Here is a 26,599-nt window from a genome sequence, read left to right on the forward strand (position 1 = left end):
CCAGAAAAAAAATGAGGCAAGACAATGTACAAAGTTTGGTTTAAAAATCCCAAAATAAAAATAAATAAATAAATAGAAATATCCATTGTGTCTTCTTTCTCTTTTTCTCCTCTTCCTTCCCCTCTGTCCCTGCAGGCCTCCATCTTGTGAGGCTGGCAGTTTGCTCTCTCCCCAATGAATTTTTCTGCTTGAACAAAAAAATCCGTTTTAAGTGTGTGTGCTGGCACTCATGCTTGAACTCAGGGCCTGGTGCTTTCACTTGTTTTTCCTTTCTGCTCAAGACTGATTGCTGTACCACCTAAGCCATATTTCCACTTCCACCTTTTTGCTGATTAATTGGAAATTACGGTCTCTTGGTTTTTCTGCATGGGATGGCTTTAAACAGTGATAGTTTTCAGCCTCATGAATAACTAGGATTACAATTTTAAGCTACCAGCACCTGTCTGGCTTTAGGTTTTCATATGCAAGACAGGATGAGTTCCTTTCTCAGAGTGTGCTGCAGACTGAGATAGTACTTCTCCTTATCAGAAACTCTGCTATTCCAATCATACATTTTCTTGGTGAGTTCCACATGGAGATCCACAAGTGGGCGTTTTCTGGAGGAAATGAGAAAGGCAGAGTTTAATGTCATGAAAATACCAAAATGAAGACAGATTGTCATTAGACTGAAATCAGCCAGCAGATGTGACAGCTCTTTGAAACTTCCTTTCTAAATGCTTCCATGAGCTGATTTGGGAATGATTGAAAACAGGTAGCAGCATTCCAGCTAGAGGGCCACAGTCTCTTCTCCCCAGAGCAGCCAAACTGTACTCTAAGAACACAAGATAACAGATAATAACCACCAGGGTGACCTATGGAAATACTAGATGGGTGTAAAAAGCCAGTAAGTAATACCACAGAATATCTACCTTGGAAGGCTAAGTCCCTCCCCTTCCTGCTGAGTCACCACTGAATGGTCTGAGAAGAGAAGGCTATGCGATTTGGGCCTATGGTAGGAAGAACTATAATATATCCAGAATGTATTTGACAAGTGGCTCATATATTTTAAATTATAATTAAGGGGCAACTGAAAAAGTTAATTTTGTACTTTAGGTAAATCATGGATGGCTTCATTCAATTTAACTGTAAATTGGGACCCTAATGTATCTCTTAGAAAAGTATTCCCCCCAATACCCATCAAAAATGTTTACAAAGAGGAAACATTCTAAGACCCTTACTGGATGCTTGAAACCACAGATAGCACTGAATCCTATACCGCACAACTATGCTGTTTTCTCCTATGTTTTTAAAAAATCATATCTATGATAAAACTTAATTTATAAATTAGTTATAAGTTGTTGCCTATCAACCATGAGGCTCTAGGTTCATTCTTCACCTCTGAGGGAAGTACAGGCCAGAAAAAAGCTAAGATAGAGAGACTGTAGAGTGATCATTGTGAAAGCAGTATGAGACCCTGAGTTCAAACACTGGTACTGTCTCCCCAAATGAAGAATGTATATTGCTTTGGTGTGTGTGTGTGTGTGTGTGTGTAATTTTTAAGATACAATTGTTACTAAAGTGTTATACAGAGGGGTTACAATTTCATAAGCCAGGTAATGAGTACATTTCTCCTTTTTTTTTTTAAATATCACCTCTGCATTTCTCCCCAGTTTGAATTTTGTTGTTGTTGTCAGTCATGGGGCTTGAACTTGAGCCCTGAGTGCTGTCCCTGTGCTCTTTTGCTCAAGGATAGCCCTTTGAGCCATAGTGCCACTTCCGGTTTTCTGGTAGTTAATTGGAGATAATAGTCTCACGGACTTTTCTGCCTGGGCTGGCCTCAGACCTTAGCCTCCTGAATAGCTAAGATTACAAGCGTGAGCCACTGGTGCCCAAATAGATGTTTAATTTATTATTATTATTATAGAGGTGATGTATAGAGGGATTAAAATTACATGAGTCAGGTAATTAGTATATTTCCTTTATATGGTGTCTTCTGTTCCTTCATTCTCTCCCAATCCCTTCTTCCCATCTCCAACCACCAGTTGTATCAGTGTCCAGTGAGCTCCACTGCTGTACTTTTTCACCTTTTTCCCTTGAATTCTGTACCCTCCCCCGAAGATGTACACTTGAATACACTATAGAAGATAAAGAAGACACTCATCAAAAACTAAAAAGAAAAAGAAGAGGGCTGGGGATATATAGCCTAGTGGCAAGAGTGCTTGCCTCCTATACATGAAGCCCTGGGTTAGATTCCCAAGCACCACATATATAGAAAACGGCCAGAAGTGGCGCTGTGGCTCCAGTGGCGGAGTACTAACCTTGAGCAGAAAGAAGCCAGGGACAGTGCTCAAGCCCTGAGTCCAAGGCCCAGGACTGGCAAAAAAATAAAAATAAAAAAGAAGAGGTCTCTTGTTTCCATACCTTGGAGTTGGTTTCAGTATGTATGTTATTTTATATAACTATGAAGAGGCATATAGGCATTGTACCTTTGTGTGTCTCTCCTGAGTATCCTCTTATGGTCTTATTGTGTATGAGAATCTAGGATCCTGTATAATTTATCATATCTCAGTGTATTTTAGGTCTAATATCTGCCTATTAGAGAGAACTTGTGCAGGTTGTCCCTCTGAGCTTGGCTTACCTCACTTAATATAACTTGTTCTACTTTCACCCATTTCCCTGTAAATGGCATTATTTTATTCTTTCTAATGGCTGTGTAAAATTCCATTGTGTATAGGAATCACAATTTTTTGGATACACTCATCTATTGTGGGGTATCTAGGCTGTTTCCATATCTTGGCTACTGTAACTAGAATAGCAATTAACATGGGTGTACAGGTGTCTTTATCATATCTTGGCTCCTGATGTTCAGGGAAGAAGCCCTGGGGTGGTATGTCTAGGTCATAGGTAAAGTCTGTGTTTAGGTTTTTTGAGGGATCTCCAGACTGCTGTCCAGAGTGGTTGTACTAGTTTACATTCCCACCAACTGTGCAGTAGGGTTCCTTTTCCCCCACATCACTGCCAGCATTTGTTGTTGGCCAATCTAAATGGGGTGAGATGGACTCTCAAAGTTGTTGATTTGCATTTCTTTTATGGCTACGGATGTATATATTGCTTTTATAAGAAAAATATGTTTAATTTCTTAGTTTTGAAGAAAAATATCCAAAGTGTTCATAAATTGTGCTAGGTCTAGATCACATCCTTAGGAAACCTCAATAAGGAAGCAAAAATTTTTCTTCTCTGAAGAGCAACAGATTACAGCATAGCTATAATCCCCATTTTGAGAGCAAGACAATAAACAAGTGGTCCAGGATCATCAACCTCGCAGGCTCACCTTCCTTGCTCTAGCTGCCGGGAGAGATTCTGCAGGTATATGGAGTGTGAGTTAGAGGTCTGTTCCAGATGAGACACATCTGCCCTGCACAGACTCCAGAAGATGTCAGCTTCTTGGTGAACCACGTAGGGCTCAGGATTCAGGACCTTGGATTCCACGTTCACTGCTGGGCCATCTACCTCCAGGAGGCTGCTGTCTTCTGGCTGGCCCTCCAACACCACATAGTTCTGAATAAAGAAGAGCTTCGGTTTCCCTATGAGGTAAGGGCATGTGTCTCCTGTGAATGTACTCCTGATCTGATCCAAGGAAAGCCCTGAATGAGTCTGGTCCACACCAAACACACTCTCGAAGCTTCCTCGACTCACCACAATACAGACAAAGCTGTCATAGTCCTGGTGTTGGGGCATACAGGCAACTCTTTGAAGTGCCTGGGATATATCTTCTGCTTGAAGATAGGATAAACATTCAGTTTTATAGCCCAAGGATGTGAAGGTACCTTGAAGATCATCTGGAGAAAACAAATAGAGAAAACAACACAGGAATGAGAAAAACCCAAGAGGAACTGGGCAAAAGTCTTGTGCATAGTTTAGTTTCTTGTTACTTATCTCTTTGTTTCTGTGGAATAATATTTTGAGAGTACTAAGAACAGGGAAGGAAGAACATAAGCATCCTGAAATATAACATATGTGACTTTCACATTGGTGAATGAATCACCAACAAGTGATCTACCAATCCCAATCAAACATTTGGTTGGTCCCCTTATCTGACCACAGTCTCATCAGAAAATCTGAAATGCTGTAATAATTATTATATGCCTAGGATAGTCCTATCAAAGGATCACAGTAGCTCAATAGCTATGTACATATGATGATATAAAATGAATCCAATCAAAATGGTCTCCAAGATATGGAAACAAAGGGGGCTGCACACGTGTGTGTATTGTTTGCAGCTATTTCCTTGTTCTTTTGTCCTTTTCCTCTGGTTTATTCCTTGTGGTCACTGATGTTTGGGGTGGGTTGTTTTTTTTTGGTACCCTTTGTCTTGTTCTATAAGTTTATCTGACATGGGGAAAGGAAGGGGGGTCATAGAAACAGAGAGACAAAGGGTGAAATAATGCAACACCAATATTCACTAGATAGACACTGTGTTGGAAATGAACTTTACAACTTGGGAAGGAAAGCTGGAGGGAAAGAAATGTACTGGTTACCTTATTTGTGAAACTGTAACCCCTCTTATATCACCTTTACAATAAAAAAAAAAAAGAAGCAAAGGTGACAAAGAAAGAAAGAAAATCTGTACAGTCCAGCTAAGGTGCTTCTAAATTTCTGACCCACCGCAACTGTGAGAGATATAATACAATTAATATTGTTGTTTTAAGCAATTTAACTTTGTAGTGATTGTTACACATCATGAGAATTCATTTTAAATCCTTTGACCTTCCCTATCAGTAAAAAGAAATTAGCATATGCCTAACTTAAGGTTGTACTTATGTTAATTACTTTTCTTCATCTAGCACAGTAGACAATGGTTACATCCTTTAAGAATGAAAAGACACAACCTACCTAACCAATATTATTTAGCCTATAATCAATAAGCACCATTACTAAAGAGATGGGGACATTATTCATAGGTTGCTAATAACCTACTAAACTCCATATGGTGGAAAGGCCCAGCCATACTGGCCTAAGAAATCTCCCCAGACTTCAGTGTCCAGAACTGGTTGTACATTAGATAGGAAGACAGTGACAGATCCCAGACAACTGTTATTTCACACCACTTTGTTCCAAAATTCATAGGCCCCTTGTCATGGAGTCTTCCTTCCTCTAGGGGGTAGAAGCAAACAATGAACCATCAGATCCAAAGCTCTTTTCTAAGACTGCTGCAACTTTTCACTGATAAATTCCCTTATCAGCAGGGATTGGACAAACTCAGCTTGGTGCCTTCGACTCCTTTCTTTGTCTGGGCTTATTCTTCTGTGCAGTCAGTAGGCAGCTGCACAGTAAGGAGTAAAAGAGGAATCAGCCCCACAAGATCTGAGTTTATGTCTTGTTCATCCACCTCTTTCTAAGGTCTCAACTTTGTGGGATCTTAACAGCAGTCTGACCTAAGGGGATGAGAATCTGAGGTCTAATATAGAAAAGTCTTAATTATAGAACAGGAAGAAGAAAAATGAAAGACAGACATGAAGTACAAAACATGCAGGTCCCAAATGCCTCAACTAAGGACAAGAACACCATATCAGAGGTGCTGTGGGAGAAAACAGAACAGCAATTTAGTATCACTGGCCAGACGAAATCACTGAGAAGCAATTTAGCATCTCTGGCAAGACAAAGTCAATGAACACATATATCCTTAAGTCCTTATAGCTGGTACTTCACACTAATAACTCGTTTTCCTCAGATGATGGGTAGAGATGGGCAGGGACACTAGCTTGCATTTGCTAACTGGGTGAGCAAAAGCATGTGTTGAGCCCAGCCTGCTTCACAGTGGCAAGGTATGGTGACTGACTTTAAGTAAATTATAGCCTCTGATTATTGACCTGTTAAATAGAATTCATACTAGTACCTAAACTGTTCTTCAAAAGGCAGCTGTAACAGTTCAATGATATTTGTGTCAAGTAAGATGCTTACAAATTGAGGCTGTTTATTCAAAAAGTAAGATTAATCCTAAAGATGAAAAAGGCAGCCATTTCAACTTTGAATGAGGGACCATGTAGTGCATCTCTTCGTGGAAGCTGCCTGTTAAGACCCAAAGTGAAGTATCCATTTTCTAAACTAAAACAATGGGCTTAGATCCATGTCCCATGCCCCACTTAAACTATTGTGCCTCTGCCCACAAATAGGGGAAAGAATAGTGGGGTCTGTCTTCAAAATATAAAACATGATGGAAATGCAGAAGTCCTATTTCTTCTACACACCCTTAAAACATCACTTCCTACAAGGCTTAACTCTGTAAATGACAACTGCTCCTTAAAAAAGACTTCTTGAAATGATGGGCTTTCCTCTAGCTTATAGTCAATATAAGGCTGCTAGTGGAAAGGCCATGGTCAGCACTACTCACAGATTTGGGGACTAAATAAAGTAAAATGTCATGACCACATTAATCTAGAATTCTCACTTAGATTAAATGAGGGCATACTTATTTTGACATGTTCTATGTAAACGGGCCATTAGAATAAATATACAGGATAAAAACTAATTGTCACACCAGTGTACTTACCGTTACACATTAATAAAAGAGGTTCTAATTAATGTAAGTACATGAGCAGAATGCATGAAAATATATATGTGTGTGATCTTTCTAAATTCTAAAACCGTCTAAAGTCTGAAGTACAAGAGTCTTCAACAAAGGACATTCTGCATATACCCTGGGCTTTAAAAAGTATGGGCTTGCACCTCTGAGTAACTCTGATTTAAGTGGAAATCCTATTAATACTACTAGACTTTCAAGTGAAACAACTGCTTAGGTCCAGTGAAAAAGAATGCTCAGAAAACAAAGAGTGTCATTATACATTCCTCCTCCTTTGCTCCCAGGAGAAAACCCTCAACAGTACATTATTCCCATGAAAACAAGAGTGGGCACTCAACTCCCTTGGCCCTCAAGCTGGTCAGAAGCATGTGGCTGCTGTCTGAGTGAAGCCTTTCTACAACTTTTGATATCACTTGATATTAATAACTCATAAAAAACGAGACAATAATTTTCTCTGGTAATTAGCTCATGGTTACAATGTGCTAGGAACTGCTCTAAGCCCTTTATGAATATTAAGCTCATTACACACACACACACACACACACACACACACACACACACACACACACACACACACACACACACACACACGTGACAGAGTCCTGTTACTAATCCACTTTACAGCAGAGAAATAATCTTAAAGAGACATGAAAAGTTGTCCAAGGTCACAAGCTAGGATACAGCAGAGCCATGATTCAAACCTATACAATTATATCACAGGGCCCAATTCCAATCATGCTACTATAATTCAGAGAAATACAAATAGGCATGTAGTCCCTGCCTATAAGGGGCCCATATCCAGCAAGGGAAGCAAGCTCAGGGGCTGGATTTAGCTACAGTGACTTTTAAATTTTAACAAGAATTTATTTGATCTTTTCTCTTTCTACAGTAGATATGTGTGTAACAGTATCCACTGTAGTTGAGAATTTTTCTGTTGATAAATAAAACAAGGCTGATAACAAACCGAAGCAGAGGATGATTACTCAGTGTCTTTTAAAACAGGAAGTGACACATAAAATATACCTCCTTGTTCTTACTTGGGCACTAATACCTAAAAAGTTGTTTGGTTTTATTTCAAGACAGGGCTTGAACTCAGGGTCTCTTGCCCTCTCTTGAATTCTTTGCTCAAGGTTGGTGCTCTACCAATTGAGCCACACCTCTACCTGACCTTTTGCCAGTTAGTTGGAGGTAAGAATCTTACAGACTTTTCTGTCAGGGATGGCTTTAAACAATGATCCCCAGATCTCAGCCTCCCAAACAGCTAAGATTACAGGCATGAATCATCAGTGCCTGCTTTAATAGCTAAAAAGGAAAATACAACTTTCTATACCTGGAGAAACAGCACTTTTCACATCTAAACAAAAAATAGGACATAAAACAAGATTCTATCTGACATCCTAGGAAATTTGGCTTCATAATTGCTAATTTGACCTCATCTTGGACTTTCATTTTAAGTGAGCTTCAAAAATTGTCCTAACTCATGCTAGGAGAATGTTGAGAAGCTGGAAAGCTAGAACATCCTCTCAAGGGAAAGAAACAGTGAGAGGAATGTGATTCTACTTATCCAGGATCTGCTCATTCTCTTTAGATGTATCACCAGTGATTCAGTTTGAGCCAGACATCTCATAATAACTGAACAATTCAAATCCAAATGACGGTGACATGCTGGTGGACCAACCACTAAGTAAAAGAGGACAGACCTAAGTAATACATGACTTAGATAATTTTTTTTTTTTTTTTTTTTTGCCAGTCCTGGGCCTTGGACTCAGGGCCTGAGCACTGTCCCTGGCTTCTTCCCGCTCAAGGCTAGCACTCCGCCACTTGAGACACAGCGCCGCTTCTGGCCGTTTTCTGTATATGTGGTGCTGGGGAATCGAACCTAGGGCCTCGTGTATCCGAGGCAGGCACTCTTGCCACTAGGCTATATCCCCAGCCCGATAATATTTTTAATATCTCTAAGAAAAGCTTTTCATACTTGGTGAAATAATGGAATCTGATAATTTTGGAAATCAGATTATTTTCCATTATAAATGTTTCCTGGATCCCAGAATTGCTCCCTGTTACAGCATCCAGCTTGGAAAGACAAAGTTAAAGCATACCAACTTTTTCACAGTTTATCTGTGAGTCAGAGAATGCTACGTGTTTCCAAGGTCATTCCATTTTTCTCCTGATACATAGCTAAACTAATTTACCATGTCCACTACAGTTAGCTGGGACCACATGATTGAGTTTTAAGCAACAGAATGTAGGTAGAAAAACATATCACTTTCGGGTCTGGTATCTAAAATCTTGCAAGAGAGCCTCTGTATATCCTCTCTTCCCTCATCTACCACCCAGGTACAGAGGACCCTGAAGAAGAGGGCCTCAGATGATGATGGAGCCACTGAATGGACCACAGCTCCTCCAGCCCAATCCAGTTTAGACTATGACATGAGTGAGAAAAATATGTCAGTCTAGTGTGCTTTGTTATAGCAGCAAGTGTTGATCATACTAATGAATCCAACATGATCTCACTGTAGGGCATCAGTTAATCTGTAGCTTCCATACCTACCTGTGTCATTGCCAGTGCAATCGATTATCAAGCAAATTCCCAGGGGCTTGCTCTGCATTCTGTATCTTTGAGTCTTGGGCTGGAAAGAAAAACACTATTAGAATCACTCTGACTACTGCCCTCTCCCATAACACCCCCCCCCCCCAACATCTCTTCATTTTGATTTCCTTAAACATCACTTTATCAGGTGAGTCATTCAATAGATACTGCCTTAAATAATCACAGATGACATTTCCTGTGAATATCAATTTTTTCTTCTATTAGGGTACTGTGCTTTATACAAGCTATTTCAGGTGTCAATTTTAATGAAAATTATAGTCTCTACATGTACCTTAGCTTTGCAGAAGAAAGATAATTTGAAGCAGAGAAAAGGTAGGTAATATTGTTTCTATGGTAACCTAAAATAGAAACAAAGACACCTTTCCAAACTAGTACAAATGCAAGTCTTCTGTTGCCTCTTTTTAAAGAGAGGGCGGTACCAGCTGAATGGGGGTGGGGGGAAAACAGGCAAATCAAGATTCAGTGTCACTCCCATCTTGTTCAGAAATCACTCTCTGTTCAGAAATCACTGAGAGAGTGATTCACTGAGAAGAGGAACCACTTTGGAATTTTCTGCATTCCAAAGTCCACTAATGCAATCTACTTTAACGTACTTTCTTTGCTGCATTCACGTTCCTCTAGTCATCCAGTTCTCAGGAGAACAACACTTGGAGAAACCCATAGTCACAAAGAATCCTTAATGTCCAGGTATTTTTAGAAATCATTGTTTTTGCAGATACTGTGCCTAAAATACAATTCTAATCAAATCAGGTAATATGTTATGTACCTGAAGCAAAAAAGCTCCTGATTCTTGAATGGGCATCTTCACAGGTTTTTCTAGAAGATGGAAGAGAAATGTTACAAAGTACAAGGATAATTAAACCCACCCCCATGCTGGCTGAGTACTCTTTGCTTATTTTCCTCAAGTATATCTCTCCTTCCTCTCACCATATCCAGCCTGGAAGTTCCAACCTTGTACAGAAAAACTTGACTGATAAGGAAATTCACAATTGCACTCCTACACTGCCAGTGAAAGAAGGTTCTCTGACTTTGTCCAGGTGACAACCAGGTGGCTGGTGAGTTTTTAATCTGATAGGGAGAATTCAATAATCTGACCTCAAGATATTGATAGCTTTCCTACTTGTGCTGAGGCCTAGGATGACACCTGAAGGAAACAGCCTTAAAAGGCAGAAAAGAAAAGCTTATGTGTTTGGTATGTCAAGAACAGATGACCAGTGTTTTCATGTCCCTATGATGCTTGGAGTAAAATGACAATGGCAAGAGAAGGGACAAATGCTGATAAGCCTACAGCAAATATTGCTTCATAAAAATGACTTTACTAGCCTGCAGAAGCAGATAAACCACCGGTTTTGAAGCCATCAAGGAGTCATGCTCAAACCTTAGTAGTATCAATTCCTAAGGATTATCTATTATCTTAGGCCAAGTTACTTCATTCATAAATCATGGTTTTATTAATCTCTAAGATAAAAATACTTGTATCTTCTTTACAAGACTTGTTGCAGAATAAGAAATAATGTCTAGAAACAGGCAAAGAAAATCCAACTATCAGTACATTTGGGAGAAATGCTAGTACTGCAATATGTTTAGTAGTTGTTGAGAACTAGTTTGATTTCACTGTGGTCAGATAGGATGCAAGAGATTATGCTAAACTTTACTCTTGTATTTGCTTAGATTCTCTGTGTGATCTATGATGTACTCTATTTTGGAGAATGTTCCATGGGCTGCTGAGAACATGAATTGGGTCATTGTTGGGTGGAACACTCTGTAGACCTTAAGTCCTTTTGGGTTATGGTGACATTTAGTACAATGGCTTCTTTGCTTATCTTTGACCTGCCCTTTGGTAAGAGCAGGGTAGTAAAATATTCCACTAACACCAGGCACTGGTGGCTCAGGCCTGTAATTCTAGCTACTCAGGAAGCTGAGATCTGAGGATCGCAGTTTGAAGCCAGCCTAGGCAGGAAACTCTGTGAGAGTCTAATCTCCAATAAACAACTCAAAAGAAAGCCGCAAGTAGCACTGTGGCTCAAGTGGTAGAGAGCACAAAGAGGCTCAAGGACAACACCTAAGCCCTGAGTTCAAGCCCACAACTGGGAAAAAAAAAATCTATCTTGTTCTGTAAGTCCTAAAGTATTTGTTTAATATGTTTAGGTTCTCCATTGTTTGGTGCATAGATATTGACCAATGTGATTTCCTCTTCATGGATCATTCCCTTTATTAATATGTAATGACCTTCCTTGTCTCTTCATATTGATTTTACTGAAAAGTCTATTTTATCACATATCTATATGGCTACGCCTGCCTTATTGCAGGGTGCATTTGTATGGAAGATCTTTTTCCATCCCTTCACTTGGAGTTTGTTATTATCTTTCACTGTGAGATGGATCTATTGGAAACAACAAATGGATAGATCTTGTTTTTTGATACTATGTGCTATCCTTTTTCTTTTGATTGGGGCTGATTCTGTTAATGTTTAGGGTTGTTACAGAGATGTGTCCTGTTTCCTGCCATTTTCTTTATTTCCTTTATTTTGTTTCTTTCCTGTTCCTATGCTTACTAAATTGGTCTTCTAGTGATTTTTGTCTGATGTGCTTCCTTGATTTTGATTGTTTTCTTCAGATTGTATGCCTCCCTTTAGTATTCTTTCTAATTCTGGTTTAGTGTTCATGAATTCCTTTAATTTTTGTTTGTTGTGGAAGGTTTTAGTTCCACCACTGAATGTAAATGATAGCTTCGTTGGGTATATCAGTTTGGGTTGGTAGTTGTTGATCTTCAGGACTTGAATTATAGCATTCCAGCCTCTTCTTGCATTGAGAGTTTGTATGGAGAGAGTTGCAGTGATTCTGATTTTCCTTCCATTGTAATACAGCTCCTTCTTTGATTTTGCAGCATTTAAAATCGATTCCTTGCTATTCAAGCCTAATGTTTTTTACTATGGTTTGTCTAGAAGTGTTTCTTGGATCCTGTGTTCTGTATGCTTCTGAACTTGGCCTCTGCGCCCAGCAGATGGCAGTCCTCTTTTGGCCCAATCTAGCTTACACTGGCTTGACAAGCCCACACTGGATCCCTAGGCCAGCAGGCACCTGGTGTAGCTGTGTTGCGGGGAGGGGGGCGGCTAGTTGAAACGATGTCAGCCTGGTCCGCAGCAGGGGCTGGGGAAGGTTCGATTTGGGTGTGCTTCCGAAGGGGTGGGACTCCCACAGGTGTCACGGAGTTTGCACTTTGACCCCGGGTTGGTTCTCTCCCCTCAGGTGGTCAGCACTACTGGCCTATGGTCTTTGGAAGGGGCAGGCTCTCGCGGGTGTGCGGGATTTTGTCTGTGTTGTTTTCAAATAGGCCCGGTTTCTCTGCTGATAGCCAGGGCTAGTGGTGCACCCAGTGCCCCAGCGCCCCCCAGTATGAGTCCCGCTGGAAGCCAACAGGTGGGGAGGGGGTGAGGAAGGGCTCTGGCTTCCTGGTCCTTCCTGGGCCAGTGGGAAGGGTCCCGAACAAGCTCCGGGGGGTCACCACCATTGCTGGGCTCCTATGGGGTGTGTGTGGGGGGGTCCCCGCCAGGGTACTTACTGATCCTGGGATTGGTTGTGGGCTGAGCAGCAGCAGTGTGGCAAAGTCTCCGTGTCTGCTGCAGTCTAGCCGGCACCGGTACCCTCGCACTGCCCAGCGAGCTCCCGCGGTGCAGCCACGTGGAGCCGCTCTCAAATCTCCACCGTGTTAGCTGCTGGCTGCCATGTGGAGACTCCCCGGGTCTGGGTGTCGTGGTGGCTCGCCGCTGGTCTCTCTCTCTCTCTCCCTCTCTGCGTTGACCGGGTCCGGTGCTGTGGGAGTTTTCTGCGTCTGAATGCTGCAGTCCACTGGTGGGTCCTGGCGTCCCTGGCAGCCATAGGCCGCTTTCTAGGCTTGGCCTCACTGCCAGTGCCGGGTGGGGGGATGGGGAGGGCTCTTTTTTTTTTTTCATCATTATGTGTACAGGTTATGAGGGTTGTTTTTTTTTTCCTTAAGTTCTTGTGATTCTCTGCTTGTTCATATATTTTTTGTTGTCGATCTCTTGGAGAGAGGTGCATGTTAGGACCCCATATCTCTGTTTGGTTAGAGGGAGCTAAGGTGATTCCCTATTGTTTTGCCACCATCTTCTTCCCCAACCCCCATGACTCTTTTTTTTTAACTGAATGTCTTCTTAGGAGGTGGAGGAGTGTCCATGAAATGGGCTATAAAGCAAGAACCTATTAATTGCTCTTCTTCCTTCTGCTAGCTATTTGATTTAACCTGGTCTATTATGAGTGGATCAATGTTTAACATGGCCTGATCATAGTTTCCTTAATAATATGACAAACATGATGTATCTGATAGGATAAGATGGTATTCTGATTTAAAGGAACTAATTCAATGGGTAACTAGACATGTCAATACATGCATTTAAGAGTTAAATTCCTTTATGAAAGCTTAGAATATGTAGATAAAATAGCCAACTCTATCTTTTTTTTTTTGGTGGTACAAAGACTTGAACCCAGGACCTCACAATTGTCGGTCTTGCTTCCTCAGCTGATGCCCTAACACTTGAGCCATGCCTGCAGCCCAGAAATAGCCAACCCTAAAATGCAATTTTTGCTTCCCCCCACACCCCAGAAGATAGAATCCTGTTGTTGACTAGCTTGGTGTGTTAGCTGGGCGACCAGTGGCCCATACTTGTCATCCTAGCTACTCAGAAGGCTAAGATCTGAGGATCACAGTTCTAAGCTAACCCAAGCAGACAAATCCAAGCCTCTCTAATTTCCAATTAACCAGCACAAAGCTGGAGGTGGTATTGCGCCAGCCTTGAGCAAAAAGCTAAGCAAGAATGTGAGGGCCAGAGTTTAAGTCCCCATACCGACACTAAATAAATAAACAAAATAAAACTGCTAAGGTGAAAAGGTCCTCCCACCTTCCCACCCCAGCTTCCCTAGGAGATGGGCTTTTGTAAGTGTGAAACACCACCTCCAGCTATGTAGAACTTTCCCTGCCAGGGCTGAGGCTCAAACCCAGGTCTCATGCATACTAGGTAAGCACTGGCCACTGAGCTCCACCCCATCCTCTTCAACATTTTATATGTAATTTGTCAAGAATGTATAAAGAATGAATATTTAAAAAGTTGGTCTTACTTTGGATGACAGGGTATTCTGCAAGTCTTTGTTCTTTATTTCTCCCATTCTGGAAGAATATATAAAGAATAAGGTCACACTCTTGGTTTGTTGTTTTTTTTTTTTTTTCAGAAGCATGTTATTTTACACTTCTTTAAATATCTCAATGGGATTCTTAGCCAGGAAATTATAAAAAAATATCACATTCACAGTTATCTAAAAAGAATAGCAAGAACTGTTAGCTCTGTAAACCCTATATTATACTGCCAACAAAACAAGACAACTCTTTTGTTAAAATGAAAACTTAAAAAGCATAAATATGATAAGCATATTAGAATGTTTCAAAACAGCTTAATAAAACCAGATGTTGCCAGGCACTGGTGGCTCATGCCTATAAACCTGGCTATGCAGGAGGCTGAGATCTTAGTATTGCAGTTCAAAGCCAGCCTGGGAAGGAAGCTCCATGAGACTCTTATCTCCAATAAACTACTCAAAAAAGCCAGAAGTGGCACTATGGCTTCAGTGGTAAAGTGCTCACCTGGAGTAAAAGAAGCTCAGGAACAGTGCCAAGGCCCAGAGTTCAAGCCCCTGGACTGGCAAAAAATAAAAACAGATGTTATAGCATAAGTGCTATGATAACTTCAAGTGTGAATAAGCGGTTAGAACATAATGACATTCAACCTATTCTTTTATTTATTTTTTTTGTCTTTTCTTTTCTTTTTTTTTTTTTTTTTGGTACTGGGGATCAAACCCAGGATGTTGCACTTGCTAGACAAGCACTGTGCCACTGAACTACATCCCAGCCCAGTTTTTTGGTTTTTTTTTTTTTGCCAGTCCTGGGCTTTGGACTCAGGGCCTGAGCACTGTCCCTGGCTTCCTTTTGCTCAAGGCTAGCACTCTGCCACTTGAGCCACAGCGCCACTTCTGGCCATTTTCTGTATATGTGGTGCTGGGGAATCGAACCCAGGGCCTCATGTATACGAGGCAGGCACTCTTGCCACTAGGCCATATCCCCAGCCCCCTTTGAAAACTTTTTAAAGAAGAATTTAAATTTTTTTTCTATAGGCACATCTTTTATTTTAAAAAGTCTTCAAGGAAACAAATAATGAAAAATGTATGTAACTCTACATATAAATACACTTATTAACACACATAGAAAAGAGGTAGAAAGAAATATCCTAAACTGTTAAAGCAGTGGTTGTCTGAGTAGTCTGATAGAGATTTGCTTGTCATTGTATGTATTTCTCTGTTTCTTCCAAATATCTCAATCGACATTTAACCATTTTAGCATAACAAATTACATATATTTTTAAAACCACACACTTCTATCACAATGTGTTCTAACATTCAAGTTCATGTTTGAAGAATAGGTGTTTTTGTTAAGTTCTGAAACTGTTTCATGCTGAGATTCCACACATTCCCTGGGACTCCAGACTCACCCTTAAAGGTTCCTTGAGACTCCAGCTGGAGATAGGGACTGGAGAAGGACTCAGAGAGTTTGTTCCTGCTTCTTGAACTATAGTAACAAGAAAAAGATACTGAGTTAAGATCTATACATTATTGAGTTCTGTAGATTAGAGGGTCTTAACTATGACCATAAAGCTAGAACTCAATGGTAGTAGTGACCAGCTAACAGACCCAAGCTGAAGCTTAAGCTAAAAGTCCATAGGGTGAGTAGTATGAAGGAGAATGCTGATATAAGGAGATTGGTGAAACTTGGGGGTTAAAGAAGCATGGTAGCTATGGTACCCCAGAGACAGCAGTCATAGTTGCGTGGTGATCAGGCTAAATACTGGAGCTAGGCAGCAAGATTCACCATACATTCAAAAGTCCAAATGTACATAGCTTTACCAGCCTGTGCAATTTGAGGTACAGAATCTCACTTAAAGGACAGACTGGTTGGTAGTATTTTGCAGAAGGCTGAAGTGTTGTGGTTTGGTAATACAGGGAGCAGGACGATTTGGTAATGGAGTTGGCAGATCTGGGATAGGAAAGTATGAAGAAATGTGCTCTCTAATCAAGGCCAGGAATGGGATGTGGACATACATCCACTGGAATAGTCCATCCACCCACCCAGGGGATGAATCTAGTAATCATTCCTACTGTTTACAAAATAAAAACACTTTAGAAAACAAAGAGGCCAAGATTATTCTTACCAGACTGCTTATACTTCTGGATTTTTATCTTCAGGTCTACTCTGTGGATGTTCTTCAGGCATTTTTCTAATAAATTCAGCTGATCTGGAGCAATTAAATCCAGCTTCTCCAATTCATTAACCAGATCCAAAAAACTCTACAAGAGCCACAAAAAGAAACAAATGTGAGTAGAGTTGATAAACTCATGAGAGTTACAACAATAAGAAAATGTGACAAGACATGCCATTCCAGTGTGATCTTCAGTGACCCTAATCCAAATATCTGTCCTGGGTAAATAGCCCTCCTGAGTTTGACTCCGAGAGGATGGCAGTTGCAATTCCTCTGGTTATCCAGTTGTTCCTAGGTTGGGGATAGATGATGGGCTATTTTGTGTCAAGGAGTGCCAAGAGGGCTGGGGGCATGGTTCAGGCGGAAGTAGAATGCCTGCTTCCTAAGCAAAAGGGCTTGACTTCAAACTCCAGTAACTGACTAAAAAACTTTCTTAACTAAAAAAAAATAGGAGACTTTAATTCCCACAGAAAATGTTTATTTCTCTTTTCTAATTTTCCCTACTTTAACCCTATTACACTAAAATAAATCTTTGCTGTAAATAAATAAATAGATAGATAAATAGATAAATGTACCATGTCAGAGTAGGCCAGAAAACAAACTCCTTAGTTCCTTCTCTTCCAACAAAGATCAGGCTGGTGCTTTACTAGAAGCTCTAAGTGCTTCCCTTAACAAAAAGGAAAATAGAAGGTAGCTGAGAGGGAGGTAGTATACGAAAAACTCCAGTGATACAATTTTGAAGTTCTGAAACTGTATTAGTAAACACCAGACAGTCCAGCTCAGTCCAACTCAGGATTACACAAGAAGGTTTAGGCACTTTGCTAGTCATTTATTGTGAGCCACAGAAATTGTGAAAGCAGGACTCTTTGTTTCTTTAACTTCCTTTGTGCTTAACATTTAGTTGCTGAACTGCTTTATTTTCATCTTTAAAATAGTAACAAACATAATTAAACCTATGACAGAAATTGATTAGGAGAAACAGAAACAGACTTTGTAGTTTTTAATTATCCTTCTCATTTGACATCCGATGAGAGAGTACCTGTTACCCTATATTCCCAGATTTCAGAAATGGAACTCTAACCATTGAGGAACATGAACAATATCTTAGTCAATGGCCAATCAGTCTTCAGAGGCTGGCTAATCATTTTGAGGACCTATATTAGAGATGCAGACTTTTCTTGGTCTATAGTACCAGACAGGGCTAGAATTTAAATACTCCTAATCATAATATTCCCTAAAACCTTTACAGCTATCTGGTCTTCACATAAATCTGTACACCACCCACTTCCCAGAGGTATTGGTCACAAGGGCCTTCCTTTTGCCACACAGGCTCTGCATACAGTCTCATGACCTCACATGGACTTGAGCTAGTTGAAGAGATGACCGTCTGCCAGTCTGACTAGCTCTTCCTAGTTTCTCTATTTGGCATCAGTAGATGGGACTTCCTAACCTTTCAGGTAATGTTAAACCAGGGGAAGAACTGATATATAAAGAGGTCTATTTATTTTACAGAAATATGATCGAACCTAAGGATAAAAGAAACACCCAAGAGCCAGGTGCTGGTGGATCGTGCCGGTGGATCATGCCTGTAATCCTCACTACTCAGGAGACTGAGGTCTGAGGCTTGCCGTTCAAAGCCAGCAGGAAAGGCCGTGAGACTCTTATCTCCAACTAACCACCTAAAAACCAGAAATGGAGCTATAGCTCAAAGTGGCAGAGTGATAGCCTTGAGCAAAAAAGCTCAGGGACAGTGCCCAGGCCATGTGTTGAAGCCCCATGACTGACACAAGGAAAAAGAAAGACAGACAGACCCAAGGCTACACCAGCAGCACCCTACTTATTCTTGCTTCAGAAATCAATTCTTTTGGAATCAATGTTACGGAGAAAACAAAACACACCCTTCAGATGTCTGGCAACTTTCACTAATATGTCATGTTCACATGAATTTCCTCTCCAAACAATAAGAAGTAGTCCTAACTTCTGATAGGTTCTTGGGAACAGAAACCAGAAAACTCACCTTATTCTTTGCTGTCTTGGCTCGGCCTGTGTAATCCCTCATGAGGAAAATTAATGAGGACACATCAGATTTATCCAGATTCTCATCGATCTCCGTTATGAGCACCCTGTAAACATGACAAGTAAAGAAGTGCTTAATGAGAACTCTTAACCTATTCCTGAACAAAATAATGTAGCTGTGCTGTTAAGATTGTACTTTAATAACTTGAGCTAAGGGATTTTCTACATTTTGTGTACCAAATAAAATTGATTTATGAGTAGGGAGGGGGGAGGGGGGGGAAGAAGCCATCCTATCCAGGCCAACAACTGCTTTAAAAACTAGCTCTTGCCTGCATGTGAATGTGTTCCTCCTCCCATAAAACAGAAGTGGAGTTTTTTTTTGTTTTGTTTTGTTTTGTTTTTCGGCCAGTCCTGGGCCTTGGACTCAGGGCCTGAGCACTGTCCCTGGCTTCCTTTTGCTCAAGGCTAGCACTCTGCCACTTGAGCCACAGCGCCACTTCTGGCCATTTTCTGTATATGTGGTGCTGGGGAATTGAACCCAGGGCCTCATGTATACGAGGCAAGCTCTCTTGCCACTAGGCCATATCCCCAGCCCCTCCCATAAAACAGGAAGGTTAAATCACCTCTTAGGAAGAGAGCTTAAGGAAACTAAAGAAAAGTTATCTTGTCTTTTTTCTTTTTTCTCCCCTGGTCTTGGGGCTAGAATTCAGGGCCAGTGCTTGGTCCCTGATCCTCTCTGGCTCAAGGCTAGCACTCTACCACTCGAGCCATAGCATCACTTCCAGCTTTTTCTGAGTAGTTTGTTGGATGTAAGAGTCTCAGACTTTCTTGCGTAGGCTGGCTTTGAACCACAGTTCTCAGATCTCAGCCTCCTGAGTAGCTAGGAGTACAGGCATGAGCCAATAGCACCAGGCTCTTGTCTGGTTTCTAATAGGACATAGTACCTTCCTTTCCAACTGAAAAAAAACAAAACACCTCAGAGAACAGAAACTTCCCTTAAGAAATCCCCTGGCAGTGAAATGAATTAACCATCTAAATGACTGGCCTTCATAACTAACAAAAAAGACAGAAATAGACTTTAGAGTAGCCTTTGTTCTCTTTTTTAATTTTCTCTTTTATTGTTATTATAAATATGATGTACAGATGAGTTATAGTTAAGTAATGAGTACATTTCTTTTTGGACAATGTCACCCCTTCCCTTGCTCTCTCCCAGTTTTTCCTTCCCATCCCCACTCACAAGTTATACAGTTCATTTTCAACAGTGTCTAGTCAGTACCACTGCTTTTCTTTTTAACAGGCTGTCAGTTGATGTTGATCCAGGAGCCATTCTTTTAGCCTTATGATTCTATAGCAGTGAAATACCTGGGATAACCCTTGCCCTCCTAAGGAGTCTAACCTGAGCTGTCTTATTCTACAAAATTTCCTACTCCCGTTGGAGATGCCATCTGACTTTAATAGGGGTCCAGGGACATCTCATGGTTAGTATTGCTACCAGGGACACCACTACTTCTCAGAAGGCTGTTTCCCCAGGAAGCCTCACAGATTCTTAGGCATGGGACATTCTTCACTGATTTTTCCCTAGAGCTTAACAAAATATCCAGCTTACACTTAAACACAATGAAACTCATTAAACAGACAGAAAAAAAATGAATCTAGCTTTCTACTTCACTTGCAAGCCCCTCTTCCAGAGGGTCTGACCCTCCATTCCCACTCACCATAGCCAGGCAATGGGAACAAGATGGTGCTTACCTATTCTCAGGAACTCTGTTGGTGTCTCCTGAATTTGCAAGGTTACTGATACTATATGATGGTTGGAAGTAAATTAATATAGTAAATTAATGTGACTGATGCTCATGTTTGTGAAGCTGGGTCTTATTATTCTTCACTACAAATTGGAAAATAAAGGTCAGATCAAGTTTAGTGACTGACTTAGCCTACATGACCTATGTAAATAGTTGGTCGAGTCTTAAAACAGGTCTTGCAACCTCAACTCAGCATTTTCCAAAGCTCACAACTACTTTCCGCTCTCCTGAGTGTGGTTCTTAATAATATACATCATCCCTAAATATATACTATTGATAGAACAAAAGGCTAGTGACCTGGAGAAACAAACAGCAATTTGAAAGAAACATGTTCTCTTCTCCCCCAGAAAACTCAGTCCTTCTGATGGCTTCTTGAGCCTTAAAGTGAACATGAGAAAGGACTCAAAGGCTGTCTAAATGTAGGAGACTTCGGTAGCCATTCTTTCCTTAACCTGAAGAGAGATTACAGGTTGGTTAATTGGAGAGATGTTTGATTTGGGCTCTCAGGAGCCTCCCAAGGGCAGGAGCACAGGAAGGGGGTCCACTGTTAAAACTTCCTCAGCAGAGGAATGGCTAACTAGGATTTCAGAGATCTGAGTTCTACAGCAGTGTGAGGAAGGCACAGAGAACAGAAACTTGTGTTATTTCCTTTCTCAGTACTGGAAATTGCCAGTGACATCACAGAAAAATCAGATAAGAAATACCACTGCAGCCCTCACACTATCAGACTGGCAAGAATTACTTGCTCTTAGTTTGTTCCTATCTTGCTTCCTTTCTTGTCATTCTATTCTTCAGCCAAGTACATACCATCTGTCCTCTACTCTTCCATTGTGATCTTCTACCCAATTCCTTGAAGCAATCATGTTTTAAGAATTCACAGTTAACTGGGAGAGAAGGAGGGGAGGAGGGACATTGTCCAAAAAGAAATGTACTCATTACCTGACTTACTTAACTCTAAGTCCTCTGCATATCATCTTTATAGTAACAATATTTTAAACAAGAAAAGTAGCCAGATGCTGGTGGCTCACACTTATAATCGTAGCTACTCAGGAGAATGATATCTGAGGGTCATGGCTCAAAGCCAGCCTGGACAGGAAAGTCCATGAAATTCTTAGCTCCAATTAACCCCCAGAAAACTGGAAGTGGCACTGTGGCAACCACCACCACCAACAACAATAAACTTTAAAAAAATATTCAGAGAGTTCAAAGGAATGAAGTGGTATCAGACAATAGTTAGATCAGAGGTAAGATAAAGTACTGTGACTTCTCATGGTCCTCTTTTCTACCATTCAGTAGAGTCTACACCATCTCCCTCCTTCCCACCAGTCCAGTCTGGGGAAGAGCTGATGAATTACCTGTAATCTGAAATAAGGTGATGGGGGTTCCCATGCAGGTAAGCCTCCACTGTTCTTCTGTCCATCTTCAAGATCCGCTTAAGTAGGTCAAACCGCCCCATTCTGTAGAGCAGCTCAGCCAAGCCCAGGATAGACAGTTTCCCTCTTTCACTTAAAGTGTCCAAGAGGTCTCTGACAGTAGGTAGAAAGCCATCTGTAAAAACATCCCGGCACAAAAACAGCAATCTCTCCCTCTCATCTTCGTCCAGTGCCTCTTCCACCTGATGGATGACAGCGGCAGACACCTGGCACAGTGCCATGGTAAGGAACTGTATCAACAAAGTTCCAGTCCACTCAAAATAGAGCCATGAGTCTCCAAGAGTCAACTTCATGTCTGAGAGCTTTCTTCATTTCTTTCAGAGTTCTTTCCAGTGGAAGAGTTCTGTAGTCAGAGAGGTATTTTCTTTAAACCTTTTTATCAAAGTAACTTAGGCCTACAACTCAAAGTGTAAATACTTTTTTTTTTTGCTAGTCTCCCTGTGTAGATTAAATGTGTATTTTAAAATCTACAGAAAAAAGATCCTCAGCAGACAAAGCCAAAATCCAAAACTGATCAAAAAACCAAGAGACACTAAAGAAAACCTACATGTTCAAGGAAATGAAACTAAAGGCAAAATACTCCAAAAACTCCCACATGGCTCATCTGAACTTTTCAGAATGTAAAGCAGGCTATGGGGAAAATTACAACAATGACAAAATTACAATCAGTGACTTCAGGGGAGGAAGAGGAAAAAGCCCAATGACTAAGCAAATGATTAGGGAAAGTACTGTCACAAGGGCCAACTGTCCCTTTGAGAGTTGGTGGGTCTTGGCTAACAGTATACTTTTTATGGTATCACAAAGAAAATAGGTCTGTCCTTACCCCTTGCTCTTTCCCATTGCTCTCCCACTTTAACACCCCTCACTCCCAACTGTAAGCCTGATGCCATTGCCCTGAGCTCAGGCCCTTTTCACTGCTTCATTATGAATGCCTTATAGGGCTAAGCTGTAACCCTGTCAGGTTGTGATCAGGTCTCTGGAAGTGAGAGAAGGCTCATACTCTCACCACCTTGCTACATGGTAGCAGTGGTCCTTAGAATTCCTCATGGTGTCGGTGGGAGAGTGGAAGTGGAGTAGAAGATATGGGGTCTGAGTAGAATGGATGTGAGTGGCATGGGTGGGTTTTGGTTTTGATGTCAGTCCTGGGGCTTGAACTCAGGACCTGGGTGCTGTCCCTGAGTTTCCCCGCCCCCCCTTCCCCAAAGGCTAGCACTCTACCACTTTAGTGACAACTCCACTTCTGGAATTTTACTGGTTAACTGAAGATAAGAGTCTCTTGAACTTCACTGCAATCCTCAGATCTCAGACTCCTGAGTAGCTAGGATTACATGTGTGAGCCACAAGTGCCCAGCTGATGTGTTCATTCTTAACTCATATTGGAACTCAACATTTTTTTCTAAATTTAAGCTATCAATAATGCTTACATCTACAATATTTTTTAGGTTGTATAACTAATTTACATTAAACTGTTTCTTGTGCTCTGGTAAATACCTTATTTGTTACCATGAAATGATACACCTGAAGCCAAAACAATAATTGGAAAAAAATACCCTAACTCTAAGTTGATAATGGTGGCTCTGTATACAATTGTATGCACTACTAGACAAACCCAAATAAATAAAAGGGTAAAAATAAAGCAAATAAGAGGTCATCAACAGAGTGAAAAACATTATTCAAATTCACCATATTTGAAAACCAAACAGAATTATGAGAAATAAGTTGTTCTGTTTTCAAAAAGTCATCTAAATTTTATAATTCATAACTATATATAAAACTATATATAAAACACCATAAAGAGTTAATGAAATCAATTATCTGCTCAGTCCATTTTCTTCCACCATGATATTCACGACTGCCAGTCACGCAAACTCAGCAAGAGCCCTGGCATGCTATCTTTCCTTTGTACTAATTGGGGGATAGTTTGGCAGCAAAATCCAAATTACTCAGAGGTAGCATCTGGCACACTGAGAGAGGAGAGCAAAAAGAAAATACAGATTCCCACACAGAGCCAGGTCACATAAACGCAGCAAAATGTCAGTGCCTGTATGCTGGGATTGTATTGGGAGGAGATAGTTGTGACTATCTTCTAGTAATTGTTGACCAGCTAAGAAAGAAGAGCATAGAAGAAAAAGGTCAAGCTAGGATCCAAATAATGCTAAGTGTGAGGAGCGGTCTTTTAATCTCAAACCAAGAAATTAACATCAGCATTCATCCAATACTATGAAAATCCATAAGGTCTTCAGTAGCAAACTGAAAATCTCCACAGAAAATCCCCAATTCAGCCTAGGGCATATGAAGCATACAGTGAATGTTCTCTTCCTCATGTCTTCCTTTTCTTCCTCTTCCTTCTTTTATGACAGTGTGTCACTGTGGAGCCCAGGCTTGCCTCAGTCTCACAATCTTTCTGCCTCAGCCTTCTCATGCTGGGATTTCAGGCCTGCACCACCATGCCCAGCTACAAAAGAACTTTTGCTGGAAGCAAGCTCATGCCAAAAAAAAGAAAAAAAAAAGAAAGAAAAAGAAATTGCTATGATTGCCAGGTGCCAGTGGCTCACACCTCTAATCCTAGCTACTCAGGAGGATTACATCTGAGGATTTCAATTCAAAGTCAGCCCAGGCATGAAAGTCCATGAGACACTTATCTCCAGTGAATTACCAAAAATACCACTGGAATTTCAAGCTTGAAATGGCGCTGTGGCTTTGGTGGTAGAGCACAAATGCCTTGAGCAAAAAAACTCAAGAGACATTGCCCAGGCTCTGAGTTCAAGCCCCAGGATTCACACACACACACACACACACACACACACACACACACACACACACAGAGAGAGAGAGAGAGAGAGAGAGAGAGAGAGAGAATTCACATCCTAGGAATATACATCTGAGATAATTGTAAATAAGCCTAAAATTTCTTTAAGAAGATAAAGGATAACGTCTCTAAGAGTATAGGCTGTATCATTTGTCCTTATTCTGAGTATCCCTTTTGGGGATATTTGATAACATCTGAAGACATTTTTTTGTTTTCACACAGTGCTACTGGAATCTAATGGGTAGAAGCCAGGGAGGATATTAAAAATCCACAGCCTCCCTATCTTACTCAGCCTAAATACCATAGCACTGAAGCATTTTAAGGGAAATCCTTTTTTCTTCAGACACTTGTTTTTTGCCAGTCCTGGAGATTGAACTCAGGGCTTGAGCACTGTCCCTGGCTTCTTTTTGCTCAAGGCTAGCACTCTGCCACTTGAGCCACAGTGCCACTTCTGGCCTTTTCTATATATGTGGTGCTGAGGATTCAAACCCAGGGCTTCATGTATATGAGGCAAGCACTCTTGCCACTAGGCCATATTCCCAGCCCCTTCAGATACTTTAATTCAGTTTCTCCTCCTTTTCCACTTTGGTATACACTGTCCTGACCTAGAGCAGCTAAAACCTAAGATCCACCAGTTCCAGTTTCATTTCTCCGGCAGAAGTCATGAGATTACCACCAATGGCTGCTTCAAAATCAAAAATAGAAAAATCCTCAGAGTTTATTTTCACAACATTGGCTCAACTCATCAAAGGAACATTAAGGTCTGAAAATAGAAAACACTCTAGGCATTTTCAGAAGAAAATAAAAACTGCTGAAAGGGATGGAAGAAGGGACTCTAGGCTGAGCTTTTAGCAAAGACTCCTGGGGTCCTTAAAACCACCTTGCCCAGGGGTAGGGCAGTGGACAGCCAGGAGACCACCAGCTGGGAATGCTAAGTTTAAAGATACCTGGTCAGAGAAGAACCCTGAGACCAGACATGACCCTGTCACCATATTTGCCTGTTAATCTGAAAAGCTGGTGACGAAGTGCTGTATTTACAGCTGCTCCAAACTCTACACAACCACCACCCTCCTTGCCAGCAAAGAAACTAAGAAAAGCAGCAAAGTATTAGCATTCACCTACTGCCTTTGCAACTCTTGTCTGAATTCACCCAACTGGCAGAGCTTACTCATATCCTAGCTGCAAAGGAACCTGGCAAATGCAGTGTATGGCTTTCTGTTCTCTAGAGAGGTGAGAATGAACCCTGGCTAGTGCAGAAGTATATTTTCATGAGGGCATTTATTTCTCCTTTGTGGCAGACCCCAGTGTGTGACTCATAGTGAGCACTTGTGAGAAAATGAATGAGTTACTGGGTAACCATCTCACTTCTTTTTTATCCAGACTGCAACTTGAAACATGTGCTTCAAACTTCTGTGCCCACTTCAGTTCTCCTCAATCCAAGGGCAAAGTTAAAAAGATCTTTTGCTTCTGGTGGCCAACCTTATAATACCTCAGGTGAGCAAACAGAAATGGTATGCCCAGACCATTCCACTTTGAGCACTAAAGTCTGTATCCCAGAAAATCCTTCTGCTAAGTGGATGATTGATACCTTTTACCTCAGCCTCACAGTGTGAGCTCCACTTATACACCTAAAGTAGCAAGTAGTCCAGATGGAAAGAGGGAAAGATCACACAACATAGAAGCTGATGTCAGTGGTTTCTAACCTCTTTCAGGCCTGTACTTGCTACAGGGCAGTTTTTTTGTTCATAACCCTGGTTAGCAACCTTTCCTACAACCTTAAGGGAGAATTCCAACCTTCACTGCTTTCTTCATCTATCAACACCCACTGGCGCTATTTCTCTTCAGGTGCCCTTGCCATTTACAAGGTGTGAATTCCCACAGCCTTCCCCACCTGGCATTTCCTGTCCCTCAGTTTACTTAGGGCGACCTTACTTTGTCCCTTCTTGAATTCACTATACCAAAGCTTTCATCAGTCTCTTATTCACTCCAATACTACTTTCCTCATATCATAAACATGTTCAAGATTCTTCCAGCTTAAACAGTTTAAAAACAAC

At 41.0% G+C, this 26,599-nt stretch overlaps 1 protein-coding gene across 6 annotated transcripts in view; it reads right to left on the minus strand.

Moving 5' to 3' along the window:
• Positions 1–225: 225 nt before the first annotated feature.
• Positions 226–26,599, minus strand: part of Cflar (CASP8 and FADD like apoptosis regulator) — a 36,917-nt gene continuing 10,543 nt past the window's right edge. For 2 of the 6 annotated variants that reach the window (XM_048344965.1, XM_048344966.1), the window contains exons 2-10: positions 21,659–22,079; positions 18,503–18,608; positions 16,438–16,573; positions 15,721–15,797; positions 14,303–14,351; positions 9,937–9,986; positions 9,111–9,189; positions 3,311–3,818; positions 226–596 (exon numbers count right to left, since the gene is read on the minus strand). In XM_048344965.1, the coding sequence (XP_048200922.1) occupies positions 458–596; positions 3,311–3,818; positions 9,111–9,189; positions 9,937–9,986; positions 14,303–14,351; positions 15,721–15,797; positions 16,438–16,573; positions 18,503–18,608; positions 21,659–22,029 (1,515 nt within the window). In that variant the 5' untranslated portion in view covers positions 22,030–22,079 and the 3' untranslated portion in view covers positions 226–457. Of the gene's footprint in view, positions 597–3,310; positions 3,819–9,110; positions 9,190–9,936; positions 9,987–12,731; positions 13,091–14,302; positions 14,352–15,720; positions 15,798–16,437; positions 16,574–18,502; positions 18,609–21,658; positions 22,096–22,212; positions 22,963–26,599 lie in introns of those variants that run through there. The other 4 variants (XM_048344970.1, XM_048344969.1, XM_048344968.1 and 1 more) reach the window with 3 other exon arrangements.

Source organism: Perognathus longimembris, chromosome 4, assembly GCF_023159225.1.
Source record: "Perognathus longimembris pacificus isolate PPM17 chromosome 4, ASM2315922v1, whole genome shotgun sequence".
Classification (NCBI taxonomy): Eukaryota; Metazoa; Chordata; class Mammalia; order Rodentia; family Heteromyidae; genus Perognathus; species Perognathus longimembris.